The following is a 27,831-nucleotide window of genomic DNA, read 5'->3' on the forward strand; positions in this document are numbered from 1 at the left end:
TGTATTGTCGTGAGCAGTGCTCAAGTGCAGAACGTCTGTCAGTCAAAACCCATACAGCACTTTGAAGCGCAGAGCCAGAGCTCTGACATCATGTGTAGCATATTACTGTACAGCCACTTCCAATTTAGGTGCTTGTTAGTGCCCAAATCTACGATTATCAAGCCGTATACGGGTACAAGTGTAAACGGCTACAGGCGTGCTCTGGAACTTTGGCAACTAGTAAGTATTTTTTAAACCTCCTATGTAGTTCATACATGCATAATCTATGAGCAATTCTGTTTGAAATCAATTAGCCACGAAATCCCTAGTTTGAAAGCAACTGTTTACTTGAATCTGTGCAGCACCATTTTCCCTACATTTTCCTCCCACACAATTCTAGTTCCAGCCAAGGAGGTACAGCCCCTCGCCATTTGAGTAACAGCTAGCAAAATGCACACAGAGCAGAGAAAGAGAGAGAGAGAGAAAGAGCAATGACATGGTGCACATATCTGAACATATGTGACGTAGTTTTCAATTTTCGGGGACCGCTTTTGACTTGTGAGTGCTACATTCAGAACTACTAGCTAATAAGTATATAACATTACTGGAGAATCTTTTTAACATCCAAAAGTGGAAATCTTGTTGCAGGCTCTCTTTCCATTTCTCCTGAAACGCGGATGCATCTGGTTGTTTCGACCCCAATGAGGCTGAGGTGACCCCTTTACCCTCTTTCATTAACAAATATCAACGGCCCATACTACCTACCATTGCATATGCCTGCCTGATGATAACTGTGTCATTTATCTGGGAGAAACGGTCTTCTATCACAGAACATTTGAGCATGTCCCCAGACTAGGCTACCGATGAACATTTCAGAAAAAATGTGAGAGTCTTATTCATCGCTATACCTATTTGCATAATACTTGAAATACATAAACATTTATCTCATGTATTGATACTTTTATGGAATGACCTGATGTGTGACTGTAGACAGTGTTGGTGATAAGCTTACTAACTCGTAATAACTCCTTTATAAAGCAATTACTCAGAGGTAGGCTTACAGAGGCTGACTGGGCACCATTTTCCCTAGCAGAAGACAGCCATACATCTCTGCCAAGGTCATGAGCTAAAAAGTTGACCATACCCCTTCATGCAAAAGCAGAAGGGAAGGGCCAATGTTGAAGGGGGAGGTATTACTATTTTCTAGCAAAGGCCTCGCGGGACTGTCAAACCAGCAGTTGCTGTGTGGCAGAGAGAGAGGGGGTGAAGAAAGAAGAATCAAAACATCCCGACCATCCCGACACAAGGAACATTTAGGGCATAAGCTGAAAATAAATGTATAGGCCTAAAACGCTGAGACTGCGACAAAGAGGAACAAGGTCGTCGTTTATAATTATTGTGGAATGTGAGCTTTTGAAACGTTGGATGCCAAATTATTGAAGCAACCTCTCGCAGCTCTTTAATCAAGTTACTCCTCAGTTTATGTTTACAAATACATCTGGTTTTGATTTTAAAACAAGTAAAGAATGTCCGGCTTTCATCAGCGCAAATTGCTGTTTAAACAATTGTATTTTTGATCCATAATTCTGCATTTGGAAGCGCTCTTCCTACCGGTGTAGCTACTTCAAGAATCAAAGAAAAGTTATACAGGGAAAACAGGGCCTATTTGGTAGTTTTTTGCCTGTGTCGTGGTCGAGGAATGGCATTCCGGGTAGAGGCATTTGCCCAATTGCTGTTGCTCGTGTTGGCATTGGACCTGAGTGTGCAAGGAGCGGCGCCACAGTATCAAAAACCAGAGGTGAGTGAGTAATAGCCTGCTCTTGGGAGGTCACTCGAAAGTAAATAACGGATTGATAGTTTGTTGCCAGATTCATCAGAGTTAACGGTTACCCTGGAGCGATTGGGGTTATGTGCCTTGCTCAAGGGCACAGCGACATATTTTTCACCCTGTCGGCTCCCGGAATCGAACCCGCAGCATTTCAGATTACTGGCACAACGATAGGCTAACCACTTGGCAATATCCTATCTTAAACTATGTAAAAAAAGAATATATGCATCGTGATGTTTTAACCTGTTACATAGCAATGGGCCCTACTGTTAACCTTAAAAGCGCAAATAACTTATTCTTATCCCAAATTGGTAATGATTGCAGAGAGAGACACTGTCTGTCAAGCAGTAAGACTTCTCATTTGGTTTAACATCTGATTTAAAATCTGCAAAATAAGCATATATTTTAAACTGTTCACACATTTATAGTCAAAATTGATGATTCAAAATAGACGTGTTGAACAGATATTTTGATCAATTTCACCCATAGCCAATTGTTATAAACATTTGTGTATTATTCATTTAAAGTGTTGTGTTTCTGTCATACCCAGAGCTGAAAAAATTGGAAATTGAGCTAATCTGATATTTTTCTATTTGTATTATTTAACTTTTATAGCCTAACGGTATGACCTAAGATGTCAAACCTATATGGGCGATATGCGATCAGACTTTTGGAACGCTATAGTCTACCAACTCAGTTCCAAGTGTATCTGAAGCATCACACTCTCCACTTGGTATCGAGACATTGACTGGAAGCTAAATATGTATTTACATTTAAGAGTTATTTTTGAGTTATAGTGGCTGCCATGTTCCCCAGGGTCCAAATCTGGGGTGGCTTCATGCCTATATCTTTTCAGGGTACATACATCGACCTTATGGGGTGAGAAATGTACCCTTGTTGGCGCTTTTAGGGTTAAAAAGTTGTACCCCAAAAGCAAAGAAATAATTTCCCAGGTCTGGGATGTCAGACTGTCAGTAGAACGGGGGGGATGTGGGATGGATCTGACCTCAGCTAAAGGACGCAGACCACAATGATGATGGCTCACATGACAACATTTAGAAATGCTGAGGAGGCAAAATCAAAGAAAAAGAGAAGAAGAAGGCAAATGGGGAGAAATACCATGGTCTCTGTATTGTGGTCAGGTACAGAGGCACTTTCTGAAAGGATAGGGGATTTGGAGTTGCGGGTAGGACCCAACTTCAAAGACATGCGGAAATATAATTGTTGACATCTGTCCTGAGTTAGGGTTGAACTGGGGGAAGGGAGTTTTACAGAGAGAAGGGCTGTGTCTGAAGAGATGATAGTCTGATGGTCAGCAGTGGAGGAGGACTCACCAGCAGTCAGTATCCCTAGTCAGAGAGATATGAAGTTCCTTTGTTTCGATTACAGGAAGTCACCATCATGTTAAACCCCCACGCACCCCATACTCCTACTGACAGACATATATCATTTAGGAAAAGACAGTCGGCTAGCTAGATCATTTATGAAAACAGTTAGCTAAATCATGTCACATGAAGCTCTGACTAGATCACTGTAGATGTCAAATGTCCTTGTGATGTTTTTAATCTGACTGCTGGCGCATGAACTGTAATCTGAGCATACTGTAGGGGCCTGAATTGCAATTCCAGCTGTGCAAATGGAAAGAATAATTTATCTACATTAGGGATGGGAAACAGACTATTGTAGGCACGCGGAACAATTTCCAAATAAAGCAAATCGAAAATATTTTGGAACTCAGTGTCAGGGGAGCGTACTGGCAGTAGAGAAGTCAGACGCAGGAGAGCGAAACTGTGTTTCCAACAGCTCAGTTTAATAATAAAAACCCACCGGATACAGAACAATACAATAAATGGGTACAAAACCCAACGCACACCAGAACATAACGTGCACAAGCACTGACAACAAACAATTGCGGACAAGGACATGGGGAGGAACAGAGGGTTAAATACACAACATGTAATTCATGGAATTGGAACCAGGTGTGATGGAAGAAAAGACAAAACCAATGGAAAATGAAAAGTGGATCGGCGATGGCTAGAAGGTCGGTAACGTCGACCGCCGATAGCCGCCCGAACAAGGAGAGGGACCGACTTCGGCGGAAGTCGTGACAGTACCCCCCCTTGACATGCGGCTCCAGCAGCACGTCGACACCGGCCTCTGGGACGACCCGGAGGTCGAGGCGCAGGGTGATCCGCACGAAGACGGTGGAACTCCTGCAGCATAGAAGGGTCCAACACGTCCTCGACCGGAACCCAGCACCTCTCCTCCGGACCGTACCCCACCCACTTCACGAGATACTGAAGGCCCTCGCCCGACGCCTCGAATCCAGTATGGAGCGAACGGAGTACGCCGGGGCCCCCGGATGTCCAGAGGGGTGTGGAGGAACCTCCCGCACCTCAGACTCCTGGAGCGGGCCAGACACCACCGGCCTGAGGAGAGACACATGGAACGAGGGGTTAATACGGTAATCGGGGGGAAGCTGTAACTTATAGAAAACCTTGTTCACTCTCCTCAGGACTTTAAATGGCCCCACAAACTGCGGGCCCAGCTTCCGGCAGGGCAGGCGGAGGGGCACGTTTCGGGTCAAGAGCCAGACCCGGTCCCCCGGTGCGAACACCGGGGTCTCACTGCGATGGCGATCTGCGTTCTTCTTTTGGCGCGTCACGGCCTGCTGAAGGGAGACACGGACGGCTTCCCATGTCTCCTCCACGAGCCTGAACCAGTCGTCCACCACAGGAACCTCGGTCTGACCCTGATGCCAAGGTGCCAGAACCGGCTGGTACCCCAGTACGCACTGGAAGGGAGAGAGGTTAGTGTAGGAGTGAGTTCTGTGCCATCTCGGCCCATGGCACGTACGCCGCCCACTCCCCCGGCTGATCCTGGCAATAGGACCACAGAAACCTACCCACATCCTGGTTCACTCTCTCCACCTGCCCATTACTCTCGGGATGAAAACCTAAAGTAAGGCTGTATCCCCAGATGCTCCATGAACGCCTTCCAGACCCTAGACGTGAACTGGGGACCCCGATCAGACACTATATCCTCAGGCACCCCGTAGTGCTGGAAGACATGTGTAAACAGGGCTTTCGCAGTCTGTAGGGCCGTAGGGAGACCGGGCAGAGGAAGAAGACGACAGGACTTAGAGAAACGATCCACAACGACCAGGATCGCAGTGTTACCCTGTGAAAGTGGAAGATCAGTTAGAAAATCCACCGACAGGTGCGACCAAGGCCGCTGTGGAACGGGTAAGGGGTGTAACTTACCTCTGGGCAGGTGCCTAGGAGCCTTACACTGGGCGCACACCGAGCAGGAGGAAACATAAACCTTCACGTCCTTAGCCAAGGTAGGCCACCAGTACCTCCCGCTCAAACAGCACACTGTCCGACCGATCCCAGGATGACCAGAGGAGGGTGACGGGTGGGCCCAATCGATCAACCGGTCACGAACAGCAGACGGGACGTACAGACGCCCAGCGGTACACTTGACGGGAGCGGGCTCTGCACGTAACGCTTGCTCAATGTCCGTGTCCAGCTCCCACACTACCGGCGCCACCAGGCAGGAGGCGGGGCGTATGGCAGTGGGATCCATGGGCCACTCCTCTGTGTCATACAGCCGGGACAATGCGTCTGCCTTCACATTCTGGGAGCCTGGTCTGTAGGACAGAGTAAACACAAAACGGGTGAAAAACATGGCCCACCTTGCCTGGCGAGGGTTCAGTCTCCTCGCTGCCCGGATGTACTCCAGATTACGGTGGTCAGACCAGATGAGAAAAGGGTGTCTAGCCCCCTCAAGCCAGTGTTTCCACGCCTTCAAGGCATTTACGACAGCCAACAGCTCCTGGTCCCCCACGTCATAGTTCCGCTCCGCCGGGCTGAGCTTCTTCGAGAAGAAGGCACAAGGGGCGGAGCTTCGGTGGCGTACCCGAGCGCTGTGAGAGCACAGCTCCTATCCCAGCCTTGGACGCGTCCACCTCCACTATGAACGCCAAAGAGGGATCCGGATGGGCCAGCACGGGAGCCGAGGTAAACAGAGCCCTCAGGTGACTAAAAGCCCTGTCCGCCTCAGCTGTCCACTGCAAGCGCACCGGGCACCCCTTCAGCAGTGAGGTAATGGGAGCCGCTACCTGACCAAAACCCCGGATAAACCTCCGGTAGTAGTTGGCAAACCCTAAGAACCGCTGCACCTCCTTTACCGTGGTGGGAGTCGGCCAATTACGCAAGGCTGCAATGCGGTCACTCTCCATCTCCACCCCTGAGGTGGAAATGCGATACCCTTTCTCAGCTTTGACATACAGGTCATGCTCCAACAGGCAACCAAGCACTTTGCGCACCAGGGACACATACTCGGCGCGTGTAGCGGAGTATATCAAAATGTCATCAATATACACCACCACACCCTGCCCGTGTAGGTCCCTGAAAATCTCATCTACAAAGGCTTGGAAGACTGATGGCGCATTCATCAACCCGTACGGCATGACAAGGTACTCATAGTGACCCGAGGTGGTACTAAAAGCCGTCTTCCACTCGTCTCCCTCTCAGATACGCACCAGGTTGTAAGCGCTCCTGAGATCTAGTTTAGTGAAGAAGCGCGCCCCGTGCATTGACTCTATTGCTGTGCCTATGAGCGGTAGCGGGTAACTATACCTAACAGTGATCTGATTCAGACCCCGATAGTCAATACACGGGCGCAGACCTCCCTCCTTTTTCTTCACAAAAAATAAACTCGAGGAGGCTGGTGAAGTGGAGGACTGAATGTACCCCTGACGCAGGGATTCAGAGACATATGTTTCCATAGCCTCCGTCTCCACCTGTGAGAGGGGATACACGTGACTCCTGGAAAGTGCAGCGTCTACCAGGAGATCTATCACACAATCGCCCCGTCGATGAGGTGGTAATTGAGTCCTGGTCTGAATATGCCAAATCGGCATATTCAGGGGGAATGCGCACGGTGGAGACCTGGTCTGAACTCTCCACCGTAGTAGCACCAATGGAAACCCCTAAACACCTACCTGAGCACTCTCGAGACCACCCCGTGAGAGCCCTCTGTGGCCAAGAAACAGTAGGGTTAAGACAAGCTAATCGGGGTAGGCACAGCACCACGGGAAACGCAGGAGAGTCAATAAGGAAAATACCTTTTCTCTCCGTGTGACCCCCCTGCGTCACCATGCCCAAAGGAGCAGTGACCTCCCTAATTAACCCTGACCCTAATGGTCGACTATATAAGGCGTGAACGGGGGAGGGCACATCCACGGGAACAATGGGGGTCCCTAAACTATGAGCTAACGCTCTATCAATGAAATTCCCAGCCGCGCCTGAATCTACGAGCGCCTTATGCTGGAAATGAAGGGAATACTCAGGAAAAGGGACAGACACAAACATATGTGCAACAGAGGGCTCTGGTTGAGAATGGTGCCGGCTCACCTGGGGTGACGCCAGAGCGCCCTGCCTCGATTCCCAGAGGAACCAACCCGGCACCAACCGGCAGTGTGACCTCTGCGGCTACAGATGGTGCACGAGCGGGAACCCCCTCCGGTCTCCCTGCGCACCGTCCCTCCCAGCTCCATGGTTATCGGAGAGGGGGTTTGGGAGGATGGAACCACCAGACCCCGATCTAAACGTCTGCGAGTAGCCAGCAGGTTGTCCAGACGGATGGACAGGTCCACCAGCTGGTCGAATGTGAGGGTGGTGTCTCTGCAGGCCAGCTCCCGATGGACGTCCTCGCGCAGACTGCAGCAGTAATTGTCAATCAAGGCCCTGTTGTTCCATCCCGCGCCGGCAGGCAGGGTCCTAAACTCCAGGGCGAACTCCTGGACGTGCCTCGTCTCCTGCCTCGGATGGTAGAGGCGTTCACCCACCCCTCTACCCTCGGGCGGGTGGTCAAAGACTGCCCGGAAACGGCGGGTGAACTCCTCAAACTGGTCCAACGCCCCATCTCCCTCTCTCCACACAGCGTTGGCCCACTCCAGGGTTTTCCCGGTGAGGCACGAGACGAGGGCAGACACCCTCTCACGACACGATGGAGCCGGGTGGACGGTGGCCAGGTAGAGGTCTAATTATAACAGGAACCCCTGGCAGTTCGCATCCCTCCCGTCGTACTCCTGGGACAAGGAGAGACGAATCCCACTGGGTTCAGGCGGGAAAGGGGCGCTCAGGGGAGACGCCGGTTGTGTTGGTGGAGGCGCTGGAAGAACTCCCTGTCTCTTCCAGCGGTCCATGGTCTGGACAACGTGGTCCATGGTGGTGCCAAGATGGTGTAGTATTGCTGCAAGCTCCTGGACGCGCTCCTCCACTCCTATGACCGGGGTACCGTTTCCTGCTGACTCCATAGTTAGGTCGGAGATTCTGTAAAGGTGTTTAACTGGCGGCAGAGAAGTCATACGCAGGAGAGAAATAACTGTGTTTCCAACGGTGCAGTTTATTCACACAAAAAAACACAGGAAAACATAACAATAAAAATCAATGGGTAACATAACCCGACGCACACCAGTGCAGATGTACACATACACTTACAATAAACAATCAGCGACAAGAACATGAGGGGAAACAGAGGGTTAAATACACAACATGTAATTGATAGGATTGGAACCAGGTGTGATGGAAGACAAGACAAAACCAATGGAAAACGAAAAAAGGATCAGCAATGGCTAGAATGTTGGTGACGTCGACCGCCGAACACCACCCGAACAAGGAGAGGGAACAACTTCGGCGGAAGTCGTGACAATAGTAGAATACACAAGGTGTAATTTTGAAATGTGATTGTGCATCAGCTGTTTTTCTCTTGTTATATTAGTCACTGACAGTCACTCAATTAGCCCATGTCAGCTGAAATGTTTCAGAATGGTAAATTAGTCTAGCGGCCAGCTATCTAAACTTGTAGTAATCATGGTCGAATTACCGACAGGGGTGGGCCCCATTGATTTTGTTAGTCATTGTCACTCATATATCATATTAAAAACCGCAAACCTTTCTCTCCACCCCTCTCCACCTGGCATAATTTGTAGAATTGCGTGAAATTAGCTGTTAAATTGTATTTTTTCTCTCGCCTTGGGCTGGGTGATATATTTTACTATATATCGGTATTGATACATGGACCACTTTGGGTTTTTACTTTACGTTAACCGTATTGACATTTCTGGTTTGTTAAATGTGATACGCAACTCAGGAGGGTGTAATGTCAGTTTTTATAGTTTTCTCCGTTTCCTAGTTGTGTCGTCTTTCTCCCTCCTTCTGCATGTCGCTTCCCACACCAATCCCTGCTCCCTGTCACTCAAGGTGAGAGCAGTTGCTCTGAGTTACAAACACTTTCTTGCTGTTCACTGCAGTCTGCATGGTCAGGTAGATGCAACAAGATGTTGGTGAAAACAATTCTGATTCCCACAAGTGTTCTACAATTACTCTATTAGACCTATATTACTCTCTGCTAGTTTGTCTTTTCTTAGCAAGTTGTGACTAAAATAAATGTTGTTAGCCGCTAATGCTAATCGCTAGTTAGCTGGCTAGTTAGCTTGTTAAATGTACTAAGAGACCAGTGCAGGCTCCTCAGAGGAGAAAGGGGAGGACCATCCTCCTCAGTGAATTTCAGAAAAATACATATAGTGAAACATTAAAAAAGTCTGTGTTTCAATAAATAGCATTCCTGTCTTCTCATCTGTGTCTGGTCTTGGGTTTCCCTGTTCCACTCCGCGGAACAATCATGTCAGTCAACAAGTTTGCCATTTAGACAGATAAATCAGTTTTTTACTTTAGAAGCAAGTAAAGAATGCGCAGCTTTCATCAATGAAAATGGCTCTTTAAACAATGATATATATTTTTTAATCCGGGCCTTTACTACCCAGGCGTTTCTTTACTTTGCGGGTGTCGTGGTCGAGAAATGGCACTGGATAGAGGGAATGGCTGACTGCTGTTGCTCATGCTGGCATGGGACCTGAGCGTGCAAGGCGCCGCACACAACTCTTGGGAGGTCACTCGAAGAGAAATAACATGGATTGTTGGCTTATTGCCAGATTCATCAGAGTTAACGGTTACCCTGGAGCGATTGGGGTTATGTGCCTTGCTCAAGGGCACATGGACATATTTTTCACCTCCCGGAATTGAACTTGCAACCTTTCAGATTACTAGCACAACGCTCTAATCGATAAGCCACCTGCTGCCCATTTGAACACAGCAATCCATGTTTGAATAGTTAGAGGGGCAGTATCCTCTGAAACTATGCATTGCGATGCTCTTACATGATATAAAGCAATAGGCCCTACTGTTAACCGTAAAAGTTCAAATAACATACAATATTTTTAGCTTTAAAGTGCCAAATTGGTAATGATTGCGGAGACAATGTCTGTCGACCATTAACACTTATTTTTGTAACAGTCAAATGGTTTACATTCCGCAAAATAAGCATATACACTATACAGTACCAGTCAAAAGTTTGGACACACCTACTCATTTGAGGATTTTTCTTTGTTTTACTATTTTCTACATTGAAGAATAATAGTGAAGACAACAAAACTATATAATAACACATGAAATCATGTAGTAGTAATTTTAGACTCTTCAAAGTAGCCACCATTTGCCTTGATGACAGCTTTGCACACTCTTGGCCTTCTCTCAAACAGCTTCATGATGAATGCTTTTCCAACAGTCTTGAAGGAGTTCCCACATATGCTGAGCACATGTTGGCTGATTTTCCTTCACTCTGCGGTCCAACTCATCCCAAACCATCTCAATTGGGTTGAGGTCGGATGATTGTGGAGGCCATGTCATCTGATGCAGCACTCCATCACTCTCCTTCTTGGTCAAAGAGCCCTTACACAGCCTGGAGGTGTGATGTGAGTCATTGTCCTGTTGAAAAACAAATGATAGTCCCACTAAGCACATACCAGATGGGATGGCGTGTCACTGCAGAATGCTATGGTAGCCATGCTGGATAAGTGTGCCTTGAATTCTAAATAAATCACAGACAGTGTCACCAGCAAAGCACCCCCACACTATCCCATCTCCTCCTCCATGCTTCATGGTGGGAACCACACATGCGGAGATCATCCGTTCACCTACTCTGCGTCTCACAAAGACACGGCGGTTGGAAACAAAAATCGCAAATTTGAACTCTTCAGACCAAAGGACAGATTTCCACCTGTCTAATGTCCATTGCTCATGTTTCTTGGCCCAAGCAAGTCTCTTCTTATTATTGGTGTCCTTTAGTAGTGGTTTCTTTGCAGCAATTCGACCATGAAGGCCTGAACAGTTAATATTGAGATGTGTCTGTTACTTGAACTTGTGAAGCATTTATTTGGGCTGCAATTTCTGAGGCTGGTAACTCTAATGAACTTATCCTCTGCAGCAGAGGTAACTCTGGGTCTTCCTTTCCTTTGGCGGTCCTCATGAGAGCCAGTTTCATCATAGCGCTTGATGGTTTTTGCAACTGCACTTGAAGAAACTTTAAAAGTTCTTGAAATGTTCCGCATTGACTGACCTTCATGTCTTAAAGTAACGATGGACTGTTGTTTCTCTTTGCTTATTTGAGCTGTTCTTGACACAATATGGACTTGGTCTTTTACCAAATAGGGCTATCTTCTGTATACCACGCCTACCTTGTCACAAAACTGAATGGCCTTACTGAAGAGCTTAGTGACTTTCAATGTGGCACCGTCATAGGATGCCACCTTTCCAAACTGCTTCTGGAAGCAACGTCAGCACAAGAACTGTTCGTCGGGAGCTTCGTGAAATCACCATGCGCAATGCCAAGCGTCAGCTGGAGTGGTGTAAAGCTTGTCGCCATTGGACTCTGGAGCAGTGGAAACGGGTTCTCTGGAGTGATGAATCACGCTTCACCGTCTGACAGTACAACGGATGAATATGGGTTTGGTGGATGCCAGGAAAACACTACCTGCCCGAATGCATAGTGCCAACTGTAAAGTTTGGTGGAGGAGGAATATTGGTCTGGGGCTGTTTTCATGGTTCAGGCTATTAGCCGATTCCAACAGGGCCAAGCCACTTATTTCCAGTGAAGGGAAATCTTACTCCTACAGCATACAATGACATTCTAGATGATTCTGTGCTTCCAACTTTGTGGCAAAAGTTTGGGGAATGCCCTTTCCTTTTTCAGTATGACAATGCCCCCGTGCAAAAAGTGAGGTCCATACAGAAATGGTTAACGGTACCAAAACATTTCTGAATGTGTAGGTCCCCAAGAACACAGTGGCCTCCATCATTCTTAAATGTTAGAAGTTTGTAACCACCAAGACTCATACTAGAGCTGGCCGCACATTTATAGTCAAAATTGATGTTTCAAAATATAAGTTTTTTTAATGTTTGGACAGATATTTTTTATAAATATCGCCCATAGCCACTTTATTATAAACATGTGTGTGCTATTCATTTTAAGTGTTTCTGTGATACACAGAGGCTGAGAAATTGGCAATTAAGCTAGTCTGGTATATAGCCTACCGGTATGACCTAAAATGTCCACGGATATGGGCCATATGTTATTTGTGCGCCAGTGCCATCAGACCTTTGGAATGCTATAACTCAGTTCCAATTGACATCTTTTCACTGTTTCTGTTCTACATTTGGGGTAACTCTCCAACAAACCAAAATATAATATTACCGGTAATTTGAGCGACGTTTGGCCATAATCTTTGCACCAGAACGCTCACTAGTATTGAGAGAGAGATAAACCCTAAATGAACAGTAAATCAAGATCTGCAGGTCTGTGTAATAGACAATTAGACTGGGCTCAATGCAGCTGTTTGAAGACCACAGTACCAGTCAGAGCATGGAAGGTAGGTGTGTCATATATTGTGGCCTCAGGGAAAGCGAGAAAGTGGGCAGAGGATTTCCTCTTTGCTTGAAAACACCTTGTATTGGTCTCACTGCGGCAATACGCCTGCAGCCTGACATTTACGTTTACATTTACGTCATTTAGCAGACACTCTTATCCAGAGTGACTTACAGTAGTGAGTGCATACATTTTTATACTGACAATGACAATAGACAAAGCGAATGACACAGGAAAGGGGAGGAAGGCGGAGGGTCAGCCAGTACGAAGAGGGAACCAGTCTGATGGAAATGTGAATGAGTGGGAAATGACGGAATACAACAGGAAGGAGAGAGAGAATTAGAGGGAAGGAGGTCATACCCCACAAGAAGGAAGAGAAAATAAGTAATTGTGATAATGCAATTTGGGAACACAACAGTTTAGGTTTATGAATGGTGCAATTATGCCATACCCAGTGGGACAGGATGTTAATCATAGGTCACAAATGAATAGTACACTTCCGCAAGCAGGACTGCTGGGTACAAACATGGCCACCAGCCTACATCCCAGTGACCAGGAAAGTTTCCTGACCATATGACCTGAACAGGAAATACTCAGGATCTTAGTTATAATCTTATGATAGGTCAAGTCATCTATTCATTAAAAAAACTCTGGCCCCAATTGTTATTAATGATACGATATTGAAGGATATTAAACTTTGACCATCTCCTCCATTTTCTTGTTTTTGAATTTGAGCAGAGCATTCTCTGTTATGACGAAGTACAGATATGCAAATAGATTGGCTAATGCTGAAAGGACTTTGGCAACAGTGTGATGTTTTTCAGATTTTACTTCATCTGTTGCTCAATCTTGTTGACGTTGGCGAGCTAGAGGACTGTTTGCTTAGACAGCCGCTGGCAATTCCATACACACTTAGGTAGAGAAAAGTCAGAGGTCAGGGAGGTTTATCAATAACATCCACATAATGTTGCAACACCACCCAGAAACACACATTTATGATTAATGACTCTGATGATGTGTGTTTGTGTGTGTGTGTGTGTTTGTTTGTGTGTGTGTTCTGATTTGTAGTAGTGTGTTCTGTAGCTCCTAAACCAAGTGTCTTGTATGGGCCAGAGCATTGTGCCTGTATATTGTGTATATAGCTATGAGCTATGAGCCTTCTTTCTCATGATCAGTTGTTATGTTTGTGTGTAGTCATTGGGGCACACTAAGTTGATCAGTGATCTGGAGCACTGAGACATATTCCCTGTAAGGCGCCTTCACTGTCGACCAGAGTTTTATTTCCATTGGCCCAGAGCAAACGGAACAACTGACTTCGTTTTTTCTTCTTCTTTGAAATGTAATTCAGTCATCTTTCTCTATTTCTATGCAGGGGCGTGAGTGCACACGCACACGCACACACACACACACACACACACACACACACAAACACACACACACATATCCTTTGAACTCTCATTTTTAAGGCCAGGGAACATCCTTACCTCTAAAATGTGTAGGCCTATTAGTTTGTTACTTTGTTCACGTAAAAGTCTAAATACTAGGTCTGACTCACTCAACTAAAGTAAATAAAGGGACCACTATAACTGCCCACTCTTTTAGGCTTCGGTGATCAAAACTGTTACAGTCAGAAGTTGCGTACACGTACAGTGAATAACACTTAAAGACGTTTTTTATGGACCCACCAATGGGACCATATATGGGAGGAGTGGGACTCACTAGGCTTATGGTTGAAAGAAGTGTTCAGTGTTACTGAATGTCTCTTTTGCACGTACATCCATTTTAAATACAGTCTAACAACATACACTATGAAAGACCCAGATAAAAGACGAACAAAAGGTATAGTGGCCTGAGAAAGAGCTGCTGTGGCCTTATACCATGCATAGAATTGAAACTTGTCCTGAAACAAACTCTTCCTCTAGACATGTCCTCCCACCTCCATTATATTTAAACCATCGTAACCCATTAATTACACACTTCGCCATCCCCGTCTCTTTCATGATGCTCATCTACCTCTCTCCACCTCACTCCTTCATACGGATTTACAATACTGTAATACAGTGAGTTCCCCCCACCCACACACAAAGTATAATGCAACTGCTGACATATAACTGGAGTACAGTTTGATACAAAGAAAATGCTGAAATTACATAATTACTAGTTAATTAAAAGTGTTGTTTTTGTTCATATATTCATTGTGCTCCTGGAACATGTACAATAACCTACCAGGCAGTTACTGTACACTAACGATGTACTGACTGTGCACTGGGTGTGGTTGTTCACAATTATTTACCCTCAGGCCTCTGGGTTTTCCGTAAGATAAAAGAGAGGGAGAGTGGGAGGAGGAGTGTGGAGAGAAGACGACAGGGAGACGGGAATGTGGGGGAGGGGGTTTGATTTTGGTTTGTATGGGATCACAGAGAAATTCTCAGTAAAATGACTGACTGTGCTGTTTCACAATACACTGACAATGTTAATGCAACAAAAGAGCTGAATAGTTGAAGGTCAAACATGCAGCCAAACAATCCATATTTTAAAGTTGTGAAAAACACTTCCTGGGTGTGTGCTAACTTATTGCTAGCTTATTGACAATGTTCAAGTCAGGGTGTGTTCAGTAGAGGATATCAGATAGCTGGGTCTCAGGTTTACCTACCTCACATTAGCCACAATGTTGTTTCCAACTCCTGTTTTGGGGGTGGGGGATAGAAAGGGCAGAGCTGAAAATGTATGGGAGAGGTTTGGAACCCAGTCAATGGTTCTGCCACAGATAAAGAGAGGGAGGCACCAGAGTTTGATGAGCTTCCAGGGAAATGCAATGTCAAATATATACTGTAATCATCCGGCCCCTTCTCTAGTGTAGCCCCAGACACTGTAATCTCACAAGGAGAAGCCTGGAAAGCGAGGCCAGTCTAGATCTATAGTGATGTAGGTTAATCTTTTACCTACAGAAGGTTTTTAGTTTCACTGTTAAGTTTTGTCTACCAAGATTTGGGCTTTTCCCTACAAGGGCTTGAGTGAAATCTGAGCTGTCTTTGTATGGTGCCATTTTGTCCTGGTTTGGTTTCAGTGTGTCAGTTTCGGTCAAATTGGCCTTAGTTTCATCCGTCTGGACACAGCCACTGAAGAGTACTGTTTATGTTTGAATACTTTTATAGTTACTCATTGGAATTGCCATTGCCTGTCTGTGGACCTTGTGCTTCTCACGCAGGCCAAAACATATGAAAACATAAATTGGAAGATACAGTTGAAGTCGGGAAGTTTACATACACTTAGGTTTGAGTCATTAAAACTCGTTTAACAACCACTCCACAAATTTCTTGTTAACAAACTGAAGTTTTGGCAAGTCGGTTAGGACATCTACTTTGTGCATGACACAACAAAACAAAGGAGATGATCGTGGACTTCAGTAAACAGCAGAGGGAGCACCCCCCCTATCCACATCAACGGGACAGTAGTGGAGAATGTGGAAAGTTCTCCAGAGGGTAGTGAGGTCTGCACAACACATCACCGGGGGCAAACTACCTGCCCTCCAGGACACCTACACCACCCGATGTCACAGGTAGGCCAAAAAGATTGTCAAGGACTGACATTATTGGAGTCTATTGGAGGTGTACCTGTGGATGTATTTCAAGGTCTAACTTCAAACTCAGTGCCTCTTTGCTTGACATCATGGGGAAATCAAAAGAAATCAGCCAAGCACTCAGAAAAAAATGGTAGACCTCCACAAGTCTGGTTCATCCTTGGGAGCAATTTCAAAAACGCCTGAAGGTACCACCTTCATCTGTACAAACAATAGTACGCAAGTATAAACACCATGGGACCACGCAGCCATCATACCACTCAGGAAGGAGACGCATTCTGTCTCCTAGAGATGAACGTACTTTGGTGCGAAAAGTGCAAATCAATCCCAGAACAACAGCAAAAAACCTTGTGAAGATGCTGGAGGAAACAGGTACAAAAGCATCTATATCCACAGTAAAACGAGTCCTATATCGACATAACCTGAAAGGCCGCTCAGCAAGGAAGAAGCCACTGCTCCAAAACCGCCATAAAAAAGCCAGACTACGGTTTTCAACTGCACATGGGGACAAAGATCGTACTTTTTAGAGAAATGTCCTCTAGTCTGATGAAAAAAAAATAGAAATGTTTGGCCATAATGACCATCGTTATGTTTGGAGGAAAAAGGGGGAGGCTTGCAAGCTGAAGATCACCATCCCAACCGTGAAGCACAGGGGTGGCAGCATCATGTTGTGGGGGTGCTTTGCTGTAGGAGGGACTGGTGCCCTTCACAAAATCGATGGCATCATGAGGGAGGAAAAGTATGTGGATATATTGAAGCAACATCTCAAGACATCAGGAAGTCAGGAAGTTAAAGCTTGGTCGCAAATGGGTCTTCCAAATGAACAATGACCCCAAGCATACTTCCAAAGTTGTGGCAAAATGGCTTAAGGACAACAAAGTCAAGGTATTGGAGTGGCCATCACAAAGCCCTGACCTCAATCCTATAGAAAATTTGTGGGCAGAACTGAAAAAGCGTGTGCAAGCAAGGAGGCCTACAAACCTGACTCAGTTACACCAGCTCTGTCAGGAGGAATGGGCCATAATTCACCCAACTTATTGTGGGAAGCTTGTGGAAGGCTGCCCAAAACGTTTGACCCAAGTTAAACAATTTAAAGGCATTGCTACCAAGTACTAATTGAGTGTATGTAAACTTATGACCTTGGTATTGTGATGAAAGAAATAAAAGCTGCAATAAATCCTTCTCTCTACTATTATTCTGACATTTCACATTCTTAAAATAAAGTGGTGATCCAAACTGATCTAAGAGAGGGAATTTTTACTAGGATTAAGTGTCAGGAATTGTGAAAAACTGAGTTTAAATGTAGTTAGCTAAGGTGTATGTAAACCTCCGACTTCAACTGTAATTTGTTCTTTAAGTCATTGTGGAATGTATATCAAGTCTACTCTGCCTTATTTGCCAACATTCATATCCTACAGATGCAAAGATAGAAGCAGAATCCATGTACTTTACTGGATACAGTATTTCTGACTTATCTGTGGTGTATTCATTCTTCAACCATTCAGGACATTTTAACATTACAGCCTCTTCCTGTTCCATGTTTTAGGTGTGGCTGCAGCAGTATGGCTACCTACCCCCAGGTGACCTGCGGACACACGCTGCCCGTTCCCCTCACTCCATCACCACGGCCATCGCAGCCATGCAGAGGTTCTACGGCCTGACCATCACCGGCTCCATTGACCCCAAAACTGTAGAGTGAGTGCCTCTCACGCTAAACAACTGTTATTGTAAACAAAGGCCGGTTTGTGTGACTAGTCCCTGACTTGTGTTTGTCAGGGCAATGAAGCGGCCACGCTGTGGAGTTCCAGACAAGTTCGGGACTGAGCTGAAGAGTAACCTGAGAAAGAAGCGCTACGCTATCCAGGGCCTGAAATGGGATAAGACTGATCTCACCTTCTGGTAAGTTATCCCTCCAACTGTAGGATAAGAATGAAAAGAACAGCCACAACCCATATGGTGAAGTCATGTAAAGTCATACTAATCCTAGCCAGATTTTCTGAAATTTCCCAGTGATTTATTATGCCGTAAAGATAATCACTGTTTTCCCCGTCTTCTCCTTACTCCCTCCATTTCTATATTTTTCTGTCACTAACTGTGCTCTTCTCTCTCTAACGGGGCTCCCTCTCTCCCTCTTAGTATACAGAACTACACCCCTAAGGTGGGGGAGTATGAGACCCATGAGGCTATCAGGAAAGCCTTCCAGGTGTGGGAAAGTGTGACCCCTCTACGCTTCCGGGAGATCCCCTACAGTCACATACGGGACAAGGTAGAGGACTTTGCAGACATCATGCTCTTCTTTGGTGAGGGTTTCCATGGCGACTCCAGTCCCTTCGACGGCGAGGGGGGTTTCTTGGCACACGCCTACTTCCCCGGTAACGGCATAGGGGGAGACACACACTTTGACTCTGCAGAGCCTTGGACGGTCGGCAACAGTGATCTGTCAGGTAAGTGACCTCGAGTGTTTGGAAGAGGGAGAGGAATGTTGTGATGGGAAATTCACTGGCGGGATGTCAGGTTCAATCTGTTGGGAGTTGCCATGCTCCCCGGGCAGTTGTGAGCGGCAGGCCACAAAAACACATCATGAGCAGGCCCCGACGTGTGTGTGTTTTGAACTTATCCCCAGGGCGTGTTTGTGTGGGGAAAATGCATAATATACAGTTTTTTCTTCTTTTCGTTTTGATGGTGAGATAGAGGCCTGCTATTTACCACAGGGATATCTTGTCAATACTTTAGAAGTTTCCAGCCAGTTCAATTTGAATAGTGCTTTTGCTATACATGCACACATACCATTGTTGTAACAAGCTTAAATTTAATGGGACAATTTAATGTGATGGTGATGACATAGTTCTGTTGGTCTTAGGTAATGACGTGTTCCTGGTGTCGGTACATGAGTTGGGTCATGCCCTGGGACTGGAGCACTCCAACGACCCCTCCGCCATCATGGCTCCATTTTACCAGTGGATGGAGACAGAGAACTTCCAGCTGCCTGAAGATGACCTCAGGGGAATACAGCAAATTTATGGTGAGCACAGGCTAAAGGGAAATGAATTATAATTACTGGTAGTTGTTATACTGTATCTAGGCTATAACTAGGGCGCAAAGTTCATTTGAGTCAGATCACACAAAAAATGAAGGGCCTAGGTATTGATAGTAGTAGAGGATTACATGCATTTCTCTCTCCCTCTACCGTGCAGGGGGTAGATCTGGTGGTGGCCCCCGCCCTCCCCCACCTACCCCACGCTCCCCTCACCACCCACCCAAACCCACTCACACCCCATACAACCCTCGCTTTGGCCCTGACATCTGTGAGGGACACTTTGACACCATCGCCATCCTCCGAGGAGAAATGTTTGTCTTCAAGGTACTTCATTACAGATATGTATAGCTGAAATGAGCTTTGTCATTGCATGTATATTTATAAACTGGGTTGTTCGAGCGCTGAATGATGATTGGCTGACAGCCGGGGTATATCCGACTGTATGCCAAGGGTATGACAAAACATTTATTTTTACTGTTCTAATTACATTGGTAAGCAGTTCATAATTACAATAAGGCACCTCGGAGGTTTGTGGTACATTGCCAATATACCACGGCTAAGGGCTGTGTCCAGGCACTCCGTGTTGCGTCGTACATAAGAACAACCCTTAGCCGTGGTATATTGTTCATATACCACACCCCCCCTGGCCTTATTGCCTAAATATACAGTACCAGTCAAAAGTTTGGACACACCTACTCATTCCAGGATTTTTCTTTATTTTTAATATTTTATACATTGTATGATAATAGTGAAGACATCAAAACTATGAAATAACATCATGTAGTAACCCAAAAAGTGTGTAACAAATCATCATATATTTTATATTTGAGATTCTTCAAATATCCACCCTTTGCCTTGACAGCTTTGCACACTCTTGACATTCTCTCAACCAGCGTCATGAGGTAGTCACCTGGAATGCATTTAAATTAACAGGTGTGCCTTGTTAAAATTTATTTTGTGGAATTTCTTTCCTTCTTAATGTGTTTGACCCAATCAGTTGTGTTGTGACAAGGTAGGGGTGGTATACAGAAGATAGCCCTATTTGGTAAAAGACCAAGCACATATTATGACAAGAGCAGCTCAAATAGTCAAAGAGAAACGACATTCCATCATTACTTTAAGACATGAAGGTCAGTCAATGCGGAACATTTCAAGAACTTTCAAAGTTTCTTCAAGTGCAGTTGCAAAAACCATCAAGAGCTGTGATGAAACTGGCTCTTATGAGGACAGCCACAAGAAAGGAAGACCCAGAGTTACCTCTGCCGCAGAGGATAAGTTCATTAGAGTTACCAGCCTCAGAATTTGCTGCCCAAATAAATGCTTCACAGAGTTCAAGTAACAGACACATCTCAACATCAACTGATTAGATGGGACTGCGTGAATCAGGCCTTCGTGGTCGAATTGCTGCAAAGAAACCACTACTAAAGGACTCCAATTAGAAGAAGAGACTTGCTTGGGCCAAGAAACACGAGCAATGGACATTAGACCAATGGAAATCTGTCCTTTGGTCTGATGAGTCCAAATTTGAGATTTTTGGTTCCAACCACTGTATCTTTGTGAGACGCAGAGTAAGTGAACGGATGATCTCTGCATGTGTGGTTCCCACCATGAAGCTTGGAGGAGGAGGTGTGATGGTGTGGGGGTGCTTTGCTGGTGACACTGTCAGTGATTTATTTAGAATTCAAGGCACACTTAACCAGCATGGCTACCACAGCATTCTGCAGCGATACGCCATCCCATCTAGTTTGCGTTTAGTGGGACTATCATTTGTTTTTCGACAGGACAATGACCCAACACACCTCCAGGCTGTGTACGGGCTATTTGACCAATAAGGAGAGTGATGGAGGGCTGCATGAGATGACATGGCCTCCACAATCACCCGACCTCAACCCAATTGAGATGGTTTGGGATGAGTGGGAACCCAGAGTGAAAGAAAAGCAGTCAACAAGTGCTCAGCATATGTGGGAACTCCTTCAAGACTGTTGGAAAAGCATTCCAGGTGAAGCTGGTTGAGAGAATGCCAAGAGTGTGCAAAGCTGTCATCAAGGCAAATGGTGGCATCTTTGAAGAATATAAAATATATTTTGATTTGTTCAACACTTTTTTTGGTTACTACATTTATTTATTTATTTTATTTTACCGTTATTTTACCAGGTAAGTTGACTGAGAACACATTCTCATTTGCAGCAACGACCTGGGGAAGAGTTACAGGGGAGAGGAGGGGGGTGAATGAGCCAATTGTAAACTGGGGATTATTAGGTGACCGTGATGGTTTGAGGGCCAGATTGGGAATTTAGCCAGGACACCGGGGTTAACACCCCTACTCTTACGATAAGTGCCATGGGATCTTTAATGACCTCAAAGAGTCAGGACACCCGTTTAACGTCCCATCCGAAAGACGGCACCCTACACATGATACACATGACCCTACATGATTCCATGTGTTATTTCATAGTTTGGATGTCTTCACTATTATTCTACAATGTAGAACATTGTAAAAAATTAAGAAAAACCCTTTCCAAACTTTTGACTGGTACTGTATATTTAGTTTGTACAGGTATTATCCATGTCTCTCTCTCCTCTAGGATAAGTGGTTCTGGAGAGTCCGTAACAACGCAGTTCTGGACGGATACCCAATGCCAATAGGCCATTTCTGGAGAGGCCTGCCATCAAACATCAATGCTGCTTATGAAAGGGATGATGGGAACTTTGTATTTTTCAAGGGTAAATCTGTCCTTACTCTAGAGTACTATTACCACCCCTGCATAATACTATTCTATAGACCTTTATTTTATTTAACATTTATTTAACTAGGCATGTCAGTTAAGAACAAATTCTTATTTACAATGACAGCCTACCAAAAGGCAAAAGCACTCCTGCTGGGACAGGGGGTGGGATTTTAAAAAACATATATAGGACAAAACCCACATCACGATGGGCATCAAAATAGCATGGCAGCAACACATGACAACACAGCATGATAGCAACACCACATGACAACAACATGGTCGCAACACAACACGGCAGCAGCACAACATGGTAGAAGCATAAAACATGGTACAAACATTATTGTGCACAGACAACAGCAAAGGCAAGAAGGTAGAGACAACAATACATCACGTGAAGCAGCCACAACTGTCAGTAAGAGTGTCCATGAAGAAGATATATGGATATATAGAAGACATTGTAATTCTGACTGAGGAAAACCACTCATTCAGATTCTTTCTCTCTCTGTGTAGGAGACAGGCACTGGGTTTTCAAGGAGTCTATTCTGGAGGATGGTTATCCCAAGTCTCTAAAGGAGATGGGCAGTGGTCTACCCAAAGACAAAATAGATGCCGCCCTCTTCTACACCCCCACCGGCAAGACATACTTCTTCAGAGGAAACAAGTAAGTCTCTTTACATCTGAATGTCTCTGTGTGTTTGAATACATCAACATGACATGACTGAGTGGAGTGGGAATGTATACACTAAACCAAGTTGAAAACGTAACATTATGACATTAACTACTGTTCCCTGAAGAAGGGAAACGAGATGTAGCATTTGCACTCTCGCAAATTTGGTTGAAGAATCTACAATCATGTGGGGGGCGTACAATGAGTTATAGCCTGTACCCCGACATCATTGTTCACATTACCCAGGGCGACACTGCGCATGAGCGCCATTAGTCGGAGGAGGCAGCGAGTCTCCCATAAAGCGTCATCTGAGGCCTCATGGACTTGGAGAAATAGGTTATTTTTTAAATATTTTCTTTTATCTCCACCACTCTTGACAACCTTGTGTCTGAATGTGGAGGAGGGACATGTTTTATTGAACTCACATGTGGAAAACACAACACACATCAAACCCAAAAACAATGGGGTTGAAAAAATGTGTTTAGCTGCAAACATTTGCCTGAAGCTCGGTCGACTCTGGGTTCGAGGGCTTCGTCCATCCGTGACGTACCCAAATTGGCAGTGCCACTTAGTGGTACTCTTGTGACCACAGGTTTTTGGGGGGGCTGGTAAGTGAGGACCCGATCTCGTGCCATCCCCAAGCTAGGTGCATGGGGGCTATCACCTTCCAGCAGGACCATCTCTTACCTCGCCTCTGGAAGTGGGGCGGCGCTTGTGTCAGGCAGACTGGCACTCTTCCTGCTTATTTTTGGCCTCGAACCGGGCCTGCATATCCTCTAGGGCCGAACCGAACAACCCTGTAGGAGAAATCAGCTCATTGAGGTACATCTGTCTGTCCCTCTCCGGCACCTGCGAGAACGTCAGCCAAAGATGACACTGTGCCACCACAGTAGCTCCCATTCTCTTCCCGGGCGCTAGAACGGTGCTCCGGGACACGTGCAGAATGAAGTAGACCGTAACACGGATATCATCCAGGAGCTCTGCGTGGGACTCACCTGGGGCCAAAGCCATGCCTCGCTCCTTCAGCATCTCGGGCTGGTAGACCTGCAGCATAGTAAAAGACAACAGTGAACGGGCAGCCACCCCCTCTCTCCTATACACCTTCTCCAGCTGAGCAGCCGAAAAGCTACAGTGCTTGTTAGGGAGTGTAGGATTTGCAATAGCCACGACCTAGCTAGTCAATGGGGATAGGTTAGCCAGCTAGCTTGCCATCCACCTGAGGCGTGTGCACCAGCCCTGTCCCCTTCAGCCCTTCCAGATCCATGAAGGGGGCACACCCATGCAGCATCAGCTTAGCTGAATGCGGGTTGGACTAGGTTGTTGTCAATTCTTCGATGAAATCCAGAAAAAGGGGTAGGTGGTGCTTCCCACCGAACCTTCATGACTTCTGCTGCGGGGGTGAACACGCCCACTTCACCTCCAAACGTATAGGCGCCCTGCGGCACAGTTCTATGAACGATGCGCTGGATACTAAGTTTCCCACCGCTACCCCCGTAGCGTGAGGGGTTGGCTGTCCCAGAACTAAGTCCTCTTTGTCACCCGCGAAATCCCTGGAGCCGTCCAGAGACACCAAGGCAGCATCTGAACATGGGCCATATATGTAAGCAGCCATGTCACTATCTCCCTGTGGGATGCTAGTTCCACCCGTTCTGACCACAGCCCCAAGTCTCTCTCTGCTTCCTGCACCTTGGTCCCAGCCGAGGTACCAGCATTTGGGAAAGGAAAGTCGCCATCGGTAATCCTAGTATCTTTTAGAGAAATACTATAACCGTATGCCTGGGGGCATGATCTCAACCCCGAACCCCGGCTTAGCCATCGTCGTCTTGGTTGCTTTCTTATCCATCTTACTCATTACGCAAATTGAAGAAGAACTATTTGTTTTTGATTAGGAAACTTGTGAGAACAAGTACGAACTTCTCCACCCAACGTCCACGGGGTGAGCACGCTCTACCGCTATGGGACAGTTTAGTTGGTGCAACGTCAGATAGTCTCGTTTTCCCATTTTTTGTTTTAGTTGCGTGAATCGTTCCTGTTCACACTGAGGGGAAGAGCGAAATAATTGAAGGAATGAATCCGAGCCTCACGCTTATCACCTGACCAAGGCGGGGCTTCCAGCGAGGCATGCATTTCATTGTCAGGTGTGATTGTGGATCCTTCAACCGAAGTCGCGAGTATGCGATTCCCCATAGTATGTTGTACTGAAGTTGACTGACTGAAAGGGAACATCATATTTCTGTCATGAATTGCTATTTGGCCAAAAGATGCTTGCTAATTCCCCAAATAAGTACTGCCACCTTTCCTTGTAAGAGGTCTCTGACATTGAGTTGAGAAACACAGAAATGCTACAATTATACTATCCATTGCACATGGTTATCCTGCTGAACTCAGTTAATTAAGAGGCTTAGCTAAAAGAAACATAACATAATTCTGTGTCCGGGAGGCTTTGTCTTTCATTGGCCCACCTAGCTTACATCTCATAACTCAGACCATACCAGCTGAGCAGCCCCATCTTTGGATGAACAATAGACCTGTAGGTGTGTGTCAACACAGACCAGAGGTTTGGAGATATGCAGATGCACTCATGTTAAACTGAAACATGTCTGTCTCTCCCCATGTTAGGTACTATCGTTACAATGAGGACTCACGCTCTGTGGACCCTGAATACCCCAAACCAATCAATGTGTGGCAGGGCGTCCCAGACAATATTAAAGCTGGCTTCATGAGCAGAGACCAAGGTAACCATCCCGTGTGTTTTTGTGTCTGTGCATGGGTGCATGCAAGCGTGCAGTGTGTCTTTTTTTATGTCCTAATCTAAAGAAAACCAATGGTGTTTTTTTGTGTGTTTTTTTTCAATGGATAAAGTTATCCCAAGTTTGTATTTCTTATTTGACATCTTTATCTCGCCACTGTTTTTGGCTCTCAGGACACACCTACTTCTACAAAGCAAATAAGTATTGGAAGTTCAACAACCAGAAACTTCGTGTTGAGCCTGGATTCCCCAAGTCTGCTCTTAAAGACTGGATGGGCTGTCCAGAGGAGGACCCCAAGACCGACGGAGGAAGGGGGGGTGGAGGACATGACCGGGAAGACAGAGAGGAGGATAGAGATGAGACAGAAGTAATCATCATCGAGGTGGAGGAGGAAGGAGGATCTGGCGGAGGGGCAGGTGCGGCGGCAGTGGTGGTTCCCCTCATGCTGTTGGTGTGTGTGATTCTCACTCTGGGGGCACTGCTGTTCTTCCGCAGGTATGGCACCCCACGCCGTCTCCTGTACTGCCAACGCTCCCTACTGGACAAGGTGTAGAAGGGGAGGAGAGGGAGAGGAGAGAAAGGGAGGAGAGAGAGGAGGTTGATGAGTTGAGAGGGACTGTAGGGGAGAGAAGAGAGCAAATAGAGAGTAATGCTAGTGGAGATAAAAAGAGAGAGAATTAAAGTCTGTGGACCGTGAATGAGGGTTAGCCAGAGCAAGATATACTTGTTAGCTATAGCTAAAATATTCCTACCACTACCAACTTACACATGGAAGAGATTCCTTTTGCTCTTCCACTCCCACTCTTTTCTTCCATTTCTGCCCCCTCTGCTCTTCCCTCCTTTCTCTCTCGTTCTCTCTGTGGTTGTTGACTCCAGCTCATCGCTGTTTGTTTAGCCTTTTTAAATGTCCTTTTTTTAGTGGATGTCGTCAGTGTTTGTGTCCTTGCGAATTTCAGCTTTGAACATAATTACGTTCAGTGCCTCCATCTGCCCATTTTAGTGTCTATTGCGTTAAAGAATGCAATCAGCATCATTTCATGTCATGTAATGTTCTGCTCCATGATAGTACATGACGCTAGATTCTGTCAAAGCCTTCTACACATTAAGCGTTGTCTGCTATATCTCAGTTATATCACATGAACTATGAACTGTCTAAAGAGAGGGGGTATATATCAGATAAGTCTATTCACTAAACATTTAATGAAACACAAAAAGTGCTGCAGATAATGTGTGCCCCCAGTCCATCTTTACCACAATTTGATATGTCGATTTCAGAGAGCCAGTATTGAACATAAAAAAGGGAAATGATAAACTAACAGTGTCCATTGGAAGCATATATAACACTAATTTGAAAGCTGAGCAATTTGTCCGTGTCATTAATATTCCTTTATGTCTTGCAGTGTTTTAATGATTATTATTATTATGATTATTATTATCGAGGATGTTGTCATTATTATTATGTCTATTACTGTTGTTATTGTTGTTCTCCATGTATAGAATGTGTCTGTGTACATTGTCATTAAATGTCCTGCTGGACAGGGAACTGCATTTTGAAAGTGGCCTTAATTTTATATTCATTTTAGGGGAAAGTGAATGGGATGGGGATATTATTTTTGAAACTTGCTTGTTTTTCCGTCTCAATGCAATAAATTGAAGATATGGAAATGACTCCTTTTTGTCAATGCACTTGTTTACAGTTCTCAATTCATGGTGCTGTTTTTATTTCAGGGATGAGAGGGTTTACTAGTAGTTAAAACAATAATAATTATATTAATTTTTATGATAATAATGATAACTATCGGAACTATTTGAATAAGATTGTGCCTGTCTTTTTCACTTTTATACTTTTCTTTCAAATAAAATGTTTTGAAAAGTTCTAGCTATATCTGTTATTTATTTTGGTGTTCAGCGCTAAGTGGTCAGTCACAGGCACGCACACTCACACACACACTCAGAGGCACTTTAACAAATGACTTTGTAAAAACATACACAAGCAAAATCTTAACTGAAGCTCATTATCACCTTGGTATTGCATTCACCAATTACCTCTTAACAAACTGTCCACATAGCACTTCCTTATCCGCCTTATTATCATACCGCAACTGGTCCCATACTCACTCTTCCTTTACCTCCAGGGTTCTTGCTCCCCAAAAGCTCCATTGGTGCTTGGAAACTGGCAGGCCTGAGACTGGGTCGGAAAATAAAGGCGACGTCCAAGGATTAAGTGAAAGCAGGAATGAAGAGGATTGTGTAAACGGTTTGGCATTCACAGCAGAAAAACATGTTGGCTATTGTGTGTGTGTGTGTGTGTGTGTGTGTGTGTGTGTGTGTGTGTGTGTGCGTGCGCGTGCGCGTGCACTATACGTGTGTTATATGAGCCAATAAAGCAGGTAATCAAATCTCAAAGCAACAGGCTAAGGCGTTTCCTCTCAGCTAATGGGCCTTTGACAAACAGCCGAGGTGCATGGGAGAGGGCAGAAAGACAGAGGAA

General features: G+C 45.5%; 1 protein-coding gene across 1 annotated transcript; it reads left to right on the forward strand.

Moving 5' to 3' along the window:
* Positions 1-1,188: 1,188 nt before the first annotated feature.
* mmp14b (matrix metallopeptidase 14b (membrane-inserted)) lies at positions 1,189-27,008 on the forward strand. The gene is made up of 10 exons (XM_055883765.1): positions 1,189-1,777; positions 17,704-17,852; positions 17,934-18,056; positions 18,294-18,601; positions 19,018-19,179; positions 19,352-19,518; positions 21,780-21,918; positions 22,434-22,584; positions 25,210-25,325; positions 25,514-27,008. Exons 1-10 carry the CDS (start codon positions 1,679-1,681, stop codon positions 25,891-25,893), a joined length of 1,794 nt encoding a protein of 597 aa, XP_055739740.1. The 5' UTR covers positions 1,189-1,678; the 3' UTR covers positions 25,894-27,008.
* The last annotated feature ends 823 nt before the right edge of the window (positions 27,009-27,831 follow it).

The sequence above is a fragment of the Salvelinus fontinalis genome, chromosome 26 (assembly GCF_029448725.1).
Source record: "Salvelinus fontinalis isolate EN_2023a chromosome 26, ASM2944872v1, whole genome shotgun sequence".
Taxonomy (NCBI): domain Eukaryota; kingdom Metazoa; phylum Chordata; class Actinopteri; order Salmoniformes; family Salmonidae; genus Salvelinus; species Salvelinus fontinalis.

Bases quoted from the DNA above. Each gene is read 5' to 3' on its own strand.
- mmp14b (XM_055883765.1), top strand. From the start codon at position 1,679: ATGGCATTCCGGGTAGAGGCATTTGCCCAATTGCTGTTGCTCGTGTTG. The intron at 1,778-17,703 runs GTGAGTGAGTAA...TCCATGTTTTAG, and splicing joins CACAGTATCAAAAACCAGAG to GTGTGGCTGCAGCAGTATGG. The intron at 18,057-18,293 runs GTAAGTTATCCC...TCTCCCTCTTAG, and splicing joins AAGACTGATCTCACCTTCTG to TATACAGAACTACACCCCTA.